Source organism: Panthera uncia, unplaced genomic scaffold (genome assembly GCF_023721935.1).
Source record: "Panthera uncia isolate 11264 unplaced genomic scaffold, Puncia_PCG_1.0 HiC_scaffold_1220, whole genome shotgun sequence".
Taxonomy (NCBI): Eukaryota; Metazoa; Chordata; class Mammalia; order Carnivora; family Felidae; genus Panthera; species Panthera uncia.
This window is the reverse complement of record NW_026057833.1, coordinates 58,031-67,177: the sequence shown is the minus strand read 5'-3', so window position 1 is coordinate 67,177 and position 9,147 is coordinate 58,031. Positions and strand designations below refer to the sequence as shown.

General features: G+C 49.7%; 1 protein-coding gene across 1 annotated transcript; it reads right to left on the bottom strand.

Moving 5' to 3' along the window:
* Positions 1–2,762: 2,762 nt before the first annotated feature.
* Positions 2,763–5,910, bottom strand: LOC125916824 (putative protein FAM90A23). The gene is made up of 3 exons (XM_049623098.1): positions 5,869–5,910; positions 4,341–4,637; positions 2,763–3,728 (listed from the first exon to the last, which is right to left on the bottom strand). Exons 1-3 carry the CDS (start codon positions 5,908–5,910, stop codon positions 2,763–2,765), a joined length of 1,305 nt encoding a protein of 434 aa, XP_049479055.1.
* Between the last annotated feature and the right edge of the window lie 3,237 nt (positions 5,911–9,147).

Genomic DNA, 9,147 nt, shown 5'->3' with positions numbered 1-9,147 from the left:
ATTTAGAGAAGAGTTCACATCTATTCTCTTGAAGCTGCTCCAAAAGAGAGAAACGGAAGGAAAACTTCCAAGCTCTTTCTACGAAGCCAGTATTTCCTTGATTCCACACCCAGACAGAGACCCCATGACAAAGGAGAACGATGGACCCATTTCCGTGATGAACATGGATGCAAAACTCCTCAACAAGTTATTAGCCAATCAGATCCAACAATGTATCCAAAAAAATGATTCATAGCGACCAAGTGGGATTTACACCTGGGATACAGGTCTGGTTCAATATGCACAAAACAATCAATGTGATTCATCACATCTAAGAAAAGAAAGGACAAGTACCACACGATCCTCTCAATTGATGCGGAGAAAGCATGGGACAAAATACAACATCCTATCTTGATACAAACCCTCAAGAAAGTAGGGATAGAAGGATCATATAACCCAACTAACCACCCCCCACCCCTCAAGAATCTGGTATATTCTACTTGGGGAGTGGTCCTGAGAGTGGCTGGTGCCAGGCTGGTTCCGTGAAGGGATGGGCTATTTGTCAGGTGAGACCAACTGGGAGTTGAGAGGATGAGGATTGGGAAGGGTGTGGTGATGGGTGGGGCAGGGTAAGAATGCTGCCAGTAAGGGTGGGGCAGTGGTCCCATGCCATTGAGTGAGGCCAGGCTGAGGCCGGGGGAAGCTGTGGGCAGGGCTGGATGGCACCAGGCTGGGAGAGGGCCATGCCTTGAGGGCAATGGACAGAGGCCACAGGAGCAGCCCCCTGGAGAAGATAGGAAAGGCCAAATGAAAAGTACACACGACGTCCAGTACATGCCAATCTTCAAGGAGGGAAACCATCCAGACTGCCGTTGGCATTGCACTTGGAGGCCCTCCCCTAGTCGAGTGAGAATTCTTGATGCCTCTCAATGCATCTGTTTGTGATGGATGATATCAGATAACCTATTAATATCATCTAACACAGTTTCCGTGCACGTCATAAAGTCAAAAATATTTGGCATTGTAGTTGACCCTCCGGGATGCCTTACCGAAGATATTAGGAATTTCATATGTAGAACCCCCAGAGAAGACTTACAACATTGATAATATTATCCACAGTTAAATGTGTTGCAAAAGGGGAGTGAGGTTAGCAATGTAAACCAGCAATCGCATGACCTGAATAAAATGAATATTAGAAAAAGAGCCCGATTATTATGGTTTTGTCAGAAGGAATGAGACAGCAATGGGGCAGTGGGCAGGGCCTGAGTCAGGGGCCGGGGAAAGGGAACAGCCTCTGACTCAAGTCACACAGAGTCTGCATGGATGGAGTTTTGGGTGGGGCTCACCCTGTGACTCCTGTACTTCCCTCCTGATTTAAGTGACATTGGATGGCTAACAGCTAGTTGCTCTGCCTTCTGGCTGCACAGATCTGCAGAGAGAGAGAGGGGAGCATTCCCCAAAGAATGCTCTTTAGGGCGAAGGAGCAGGCGTGTGCTCTTCCTAAGGGAGGATTCCTCTCTGCAGACCTATGGGATTTCCCTCCATCCTCCTCAGAGTTTGTCCTGAGGGAGAGAAGAAAGATAGCCTGTTCCTAAGGTGCCCTGCCCAGCACCTGCCCAGCCTGTCAAATATTGCTGTGTCACAAAATCCTATGGAGGGCAGTAAATCACAAGCCAGGCCTCCAAAAGGCAGCCAATATGTGCATCTCTTGTCATAGGGTTCTGGCATATGCATACATGAAGACTTACCAACGGATCCCATTATGGGCCAAAGACAGACAGAGCCTGCCCAGTGCATATTGGAGGTACACAGGATCACAAGGAAATATTTTTATAGTTTATTTATTTTATCTTCAGGGAGACCGGGTGGGGGGGGGAGAGTGGGGGAGGGGCATAGCGGGAAGGAGAGAGAGAGAATCCCAAGCAGGCTCTGCCCTGACAGGGCAGAGCCAGACACCCGGCTTGAATTCATGAGCTCTGAGATCATGACCTGAAATCAGGAGTCGGATGCTTAACCGACTGAGCTACCCAGGTGCCCAATCACACAAAAATGACTCTAATAAGCATGTATTTACACACTACAGCTGGGTTTGCCTGAGGTTCTGAAAGTCGAAGCAGACCTAGGTCCTATCAAGCTCCTCTTTCCTGACAGTTAATTAAGCTTTGATAAAGTAAATAATTAAAAATAATCTTCAAAGCTGAGAAAGAAACTAATGCACCTTATGTCCTATTTGGAAAAATTTTATTAAATGTGAAAAAAAAGGAAACATAGTTTCATGATAACATTTAATAACAAAAATGAAGAATGCGGGTAATATATTCCCCAGTACAATTGGCACAAAACTACCATCACAGAGTCTACCAAATTAATCTCTTCTTTGAATTTGCAAAGGAAACAGTTGGTCCTTTATTCAGAATCCCCAAATTGCACATTTGCAAACCAAACGCATTTAATTTCATAGGTTATATTTACATAGAGGCTTACAACTTATTATTATAATTTCACTAAATTTCTTAAATATGTATTTACATAAAATAAACTTTACATCCACGTTGATAAGTATCATGTGAAAAATAACATATATTACCTAAAGAAAAAGTGTGTTCTGTGTTGGGGAAAGGGGTGTATGTATACACACGACACAAGCGTGACATCCAAGTATGACCAGGGCTCCAATTTTGCACATTGGGCCCAAAAGGTCAATTAGAACCTGTTTTCAAATAAACAGTCATCTCCTCAGGGTCACTGAGTTGGAGGTCAAGATTCCAAGGCCATGAGGTGTCTCACTGCCAATTGCACTCATCTGAGGATGATGAAAGCTGCAGGCGATCAAAGAGGACACTCAATGGGATGCACACACAGGCTCCCTCAGACTGGTGTGTGTCGGGAGGAACCTGACCAGTGGGGGCTGGCGACTTGGGAGCTGCCAGACAGGGAGCTGTAATGAACCTGGAGCTCCAGCCACCTTTGTCCAGGTGGCTGAAGACCATTCTCAGGGATTGGCCGGGTGCCTGCGGACAGGGCGGACACGGGGGCAAGGTGCACGCCTGGAGAGTGTCCAGGTGAGGTTGGGGGCGTGGAGGCTGGAGGCTCATGCTTTGCACCAAGGCAGGTGTCTTCCTGGTCAGTTGGGCTGCCCCCGTGGGACCACATGCACTTGTCCTTGCTGGACGACACAGACTCTGGCCCAGCCCCACATGGGTGCTCCCTGTGCTCTTGTGGGGTGGCTGGAAGGGGCTGCAACGTGGTTTCTTTCGGGGGTTCTGGCACGTGTCGTCGGGGAGCGGGGCCCATCTCGTGCCTGGTGTCTGGATGTGGGGCTGGGGACTCGCAGCCAAACGGGTTGGAGGAGGATCAGGGCTCCCCTCAGGACGCTTGGCTGGTGCCTGGGCGTGGCCAATGCCACGCGCCTTGGAGACGGCCCTGGAAGCTTCGAGGGAGGCACATCGGGGCCGGTGTTGTCTCAGCTGGACACCGAGGCCTGGATCCTGGGCAGAGCGTTGGTGTGCCGGGGCAGGCGGGGCAGGCGGGGCAGGCGGGGCAGCGGTCCCCACTTGCTGGGCATCCTGTCGGCCAGCAGGCGGGAAGGTGCTCGCCGCAGGTCTCCCGAGAGGAGCAGCCGACGGGGACAGCTGTGTCGTGTCAGGCGTCCCGCTAGGAGGCTCAGCCGGGACGTGCGGCTCCAGCACAGACACCCTCTTGGTGGTGTACATGGGCATCGGCCTGTGCGGATACTGTGGGAACACACAACACACAGACAACGGCCATTAGTCCTTCCTCCCCACCAAGGACACATGCACGCAAGCACAGCAAAGAAACAGAAACGCAAAAACAACTGGGAGAGACGGGAAAGGATTGTACTGACAGAGGACAAGGGCCTTCAGCTCAGCATCGATCGGGAAGAAACACTGGGCAGTAGCCCCTTGATGCTTTGATTCCATGGAAGCGACGGACCAGAAAGGTTGTGCATCATGCCTGCCTCCCGAAGTGGACAAGCACGTCCATTCAGGCTTCTAGGGAAAGTACAGGCATCCTACAGGTGGAGGTTCGCGGTGGGGGCTGAGTTCCATGGCCAACTTGGGAGTATGTGTCACAAAGAAAGATGTGTGGTCTTCCAGAGAGGCATCTAGGTGTTGCAAGAGTTTCCTGATATAGTGTTCTCACCCCCCTCCCCCACTAGCCACACTGTTAGCACACATATAAGGGATCCTGAAAAAGCATGGACACCCAGGGGAACTGGGAGAAAAGGACTCCCAGAGAAATCACCTTGGTCGAAGTTGAAACCCCTCTGCTCCCAGGAGGGCAATGAAGCCCACCCCTGTCCTGGGGAAAGAAGAAGAGCAGGAACAGGGGACACTCACTCTCTCATAGTCACAGGGTTCTGTGGATTCCCTCCAGGTTCGCTGCTGCCTTCCTGGGAGTCTCCTGGGGAATCTCTGGAGCAGCGCCTTCCTCTGCTGACCTTCTCGCCTGCACAACAAAACTTGGGAAGTAGAAGGAGCTGCATTGCCTGTCTTCCACATTCTCCTTGGTTCCAGATTCTCCCTCAGCTTCCTGGAGTCCCAGGTCTGGGGGATCCGGGACCCATCCCAGTGCTTCATGGTCCACCAGCTGCTTGATGCTTTGTGCCCAAAGGCTCTGCAGTTCGTACACTTTACCTGTGTGAAAGAAGGTGGAGAGGCTCAGTAAATGAGCAGGAACCACAATCCAACTGCAAAGAACATAAGAAGTGTGGGGGATAAGCTTAGGAATCTCCCGGGCTTACACCAATGGGTTAACAAGGCATAAAGAAATTCAAAGCCATAGAATGCTCCCCCAAACACCTGAGTTTGGGTAAATCAGATTGGCACTCCAAGAATAGGGAGGTGCAAAGGCACCCAAAATAGAAAGTGGGTGCAGAGTCCCCAAAATAGGAATGGGCACAAAGGCTCCCAATACAAAAGTATATGAGGTAAGCAAGATCAGGCATGCAGGGCAAAAATGCCCCCCAATTAGTACTATAGCAGAAAAGCTGCTTTCACAGGAGGAAAGGGCAAAGTTAGATAAATTGGTGAATTGGACAATGGACACTGCCCTGCAGGCCAAGCAGCCTGGAGAGGAGATGGTTAACAAAAGAAAAGGTGCCTTGTTAACCCTGAGGCTATTCTCCCTGTATGTCTCATCCCCTAAGCTGTCAAAGATAAACAGGCACAGTACCTCCTGCATGCCCTTAACAATCAACTGCCTATCTGCCCGGGGCCAGGATTTTGTTTAATACTAACCCAAACCCCAAACAGTGTATATCTTCAAAACCCCTATTTTCCCTCACGTCCCCAAGTTATTGTTCACAGTATCTTGGTCTCTTTGTGCATGCCCATCACGTTTGTAAGCCTTCTGATCTTAATAAATAAGGGGCAAGAACGCTGATTTGGGTCTCTTGTCTTTGCCCAGACATTAGCCATCTCTCGCTTTAATCCTGTGTCCCCTTTTTGCTGGACAAAAGAGAACTTTAGACTTAGAGTCTTCGACAGAGAAAGACATATTCTAGGAGTGGAAGATGGGTTCTGGACAGGGTACATCATATACGACTTGTGAGCTCCAGGATATTTAATATGTTTGAACCTCTGTGGGGGGAGGGACCACAGCAGGGATTGGAGACTTCAGACTGAATACAAATGAGCCACATGGAAAGATTTGGACAAACACCAGCCTAGACCTGACCTATGTACAAGTAAGTTTGATCCGCAGATCTGAAGGTCCTAATGAGCCTGCTGGGGAGATTCCAAAACACCATCCTTGGCTAGGAAAGGACAACTGACAGAAGGACACAGAGCTTGTCATGTGCAATCCCCATCTCCAGAGTAGTGGCTCCCACCCGCTGCTTCACCACACCTCCAAGGATCCACTTACCCTAGGATCTTCCTCCACTGGCCTGGGATTCCTGCACACCATGGGGACCCTGTGTTGCCTCTTCCATTTTGGGGCATTCAAGGGTCTAAATTCCTGCTTGGTGGGACCTGCTGCCATCTGCCCCACCTCCTTGGAGGGTCAGGTCAGCCCTCCGTGGATAGGGATTTTTGGATTTCCTGAGTCAAAAGAGAAAGGAGAGTCATATTCACATAGATATTTGACTCTTTCATGTACCCCTTCTCCCAACAGGCATGAGGGGGCGTCATGACCTCCAGGTCAAATACAGTCTTCACCCTGCATGACCTCTCCTTCCTGCATGTTCTACATAGTCTCCTGAGGACCCACCCCCAGCAGGGAAACCTTAGAAAAGGCAAGGGAGATGGTCTTGAGTGACTCAATGGAGAGACTTTCATGAAGTCTCTCAACTGTACTCTGGTATCAAAACCACAGGAAATACTGCCCTGACTTACACGAGAAATACTGTCCCAACATACACAAGTATGCTTGACTCTCAAAAAATGGAACTGCCCACTTGACATAAAAGGAAGCCATTTTCAAACACAAATTCAATTCCAAAAACCTAGTATCCCTTCTGCTAGATTGGAATCTAAGGTGAGGGTCTGAACTCTTTTATTTATGGTTTCTTTCTAGGTCCCCACTCTGAATTTCCTTGTAAACCATGGGAAATGAATATCAAAACTCCAGTGAACTCAGAGTGAATTCTTTAGGTTTTCAGACCCCATGGTGAAATGGAGCAGGATGCTGTCGTTGCTCCCGCATACCCCCACACCAATCAGACTCTGGGGTTCAGTTCGTTTTGAATCAGAATCTCATGTCCTCAGGAATATTGAGATACATGACTTTCCTCAGTCTCTGTCCTCAGAATAGTCATCAACACTAAAGACTATTCACCTGGTGAGTAGAGGCACATCACAACTTCCATTTCGTCCCTGTCCAATTTTTATGCCCGCTTGGGTGAGGCCCAAATCATCCCAACCCACCTGAAATGCAAATGTGCTTCTCCTGTCTGTCAGGAGAAGTTCAGAACAATGGGTGGCAGGCGGACTCCAGGGGAGGAGAATCAGCATCCGAATGCATGAAGAATGGTCAGTGAAAGAAGCTTCCTTCCTTCCCTGACCTTTATACTGGCCCAAGGTCACGTGACCTCTGGATCACTTTAATCCAATTAATTCAATCAGCTGTGCTGTTGTCCCTCCTAGAAACTAGGAATTAACCCTTGTGGTTTAGCATTTCCATGCATTAAGAAAAAAATTTTTTAATGTTTATTCATTTTTCAGAGACACAGAGACACAGAGCAGCAGCAGGGGAAAGGCAGACAAAGAGGGAGATACAGAATTTGATATAGGCTCCAGGCTCCCAGCTGTCAGCACTGAGCCTGACACAGGGCTCAAAACCACAGACTGTGAGATCATGGCTTGAACCGAAGCCCGACACTTAACCTACTGAAAACCCCAGGTGCCCCTCATGCATTTGTAAATAGTATGTATATGGAGATAGACTTTTCAGAATCATCTTTATTTTAGGAAAAAGAGACGTCTGTGTATGCCTGTTTCATTCATAACCTCGCTTTTCTTATTTGCCTACACAGAAGCTTTTGGGGCCCCTGGCATTATGTATGTTCCTGTGGTTGGGGGCCCCTTCAGCGTCCTCTGTGTCGAAACTTCTCACTTTCCCAATGGGAGCAGTGTGTCCATGAACAATTTCCAATGTCCCTTCACTCCACACCCTGCCCTGCCCTCCCCATTCCCCTTTCTGTCTCTAAGATGGTAACTACGCTTGCTAGGACATTTGGAGGAATGGGATCCTATGCTCCATGTCCCCTTGGGACTAGCTGCTTTGGCACTTGGTCTTGTGACCCAAATCGTTCTTCCTGACAAGTCCCTGTGTTGACGCAGGGGGCTCCCTGTCTCCAACGCTCCTCGTTTGGGGCTCTTTCTTCTTGCCCATCAACTTGGACATTCTATTTAGCTTTTTCTCCCATTGGGGAATATTGGTGTGATTGCCACCATTTCTCATGGCCTGGCTGGCATCAGCCATGGACACTGTGGCAGGGGGATGTCTTTCAGATCCGGAAGGGCCAGAGCCAAGGAACAGAATCCTATCGGCGCGGCATTTCTGAGTGTCATCCAAGCAATCACCTTTCTCCCACAGCAGTGCAAAAGCTAGCGGCCCCACTGGCCAAGATGGAGGGCCTCCATCAGCAGTGCTGTTGGCACTCTGGATGGTTTCTCTCCTTGAAGGTTGGCGTTATTGGACGTGGTATGCACTTTGGAATTGGCCTTTCCAATCTTCTCCAAGATGCTGCTCCTGTGGCCTCTGTCCACTGCCCTCAAGGCATGGCCCTCTCCCAACCTGGTGCCCTCCAGCCCCGCCCACCGCTTCCTTCAGCCTCTGCCTGGCCTCACTCCATGGCACCATACCACAGCCCCACCCTTACATGCAGCATCCTTACCCCTGCCACAGCCATCCCCACAGCCCTTCCCAATGCTCTCAATCCTCAGCTGGCCTCACCTCACATCTAGGCCCTCACTCCACCTCGCCAGCCTGGCACCAGCCACTCTCAGGACCACTCCCCAAGGAGAATTCACCAGATAGTGGGCGGGGGAGAAGGCGAGCGAGACCAGGGCACAAGCACACCTTTCCCTGTTCTTCAAATATCCGTTGTTAGGTGCCAAGTTTGGACCTGTTTCTGCAAGGAATCATCTCTCCCTTTGGTTGTCATCTCTTTCTAGAAAATCAGTTGCGTTCTCACTGGACGGTGTTAGATGATAGTAACTCACACATGACTGGTCTGAAAAAAATCATGTCCCCCTATTTAATGTAGTGACATGAGCCAGTCCATTCCAGACCTTCCTGGAGCACAAAGCTCACCCCTGTTCCAGAATGAAACACCTACTCCTGTCTGAGTGCCTGACCCTGACATGTCCATTCTTCCCGGGTCTGGAGCCTACCATCTTCAGACTCCAATGACACCCGCTTGCTTCTCTCACTGGTTCTATAGCCTCAGCCCCTGCCAGGACCTAGCAAGTGGACAAGGAGGGCTATGCTATTCTTTCAAAAGCAATTCTCCTCTCTTCTGAGAGGAGAAGCTGATGGGTACAGTGCTCTTATATCAGGTGTCATGCTAGGAGGCTCACCCGGGAGGTGTGATTCCAGGACAGATGCCCTCTTGGTGGTATACATGGGCATCAGCCTGTGTGGATGCTGTGGGAACACACAACACACAGAGAATAGTCACTACTCTTTCCTCACCACCAA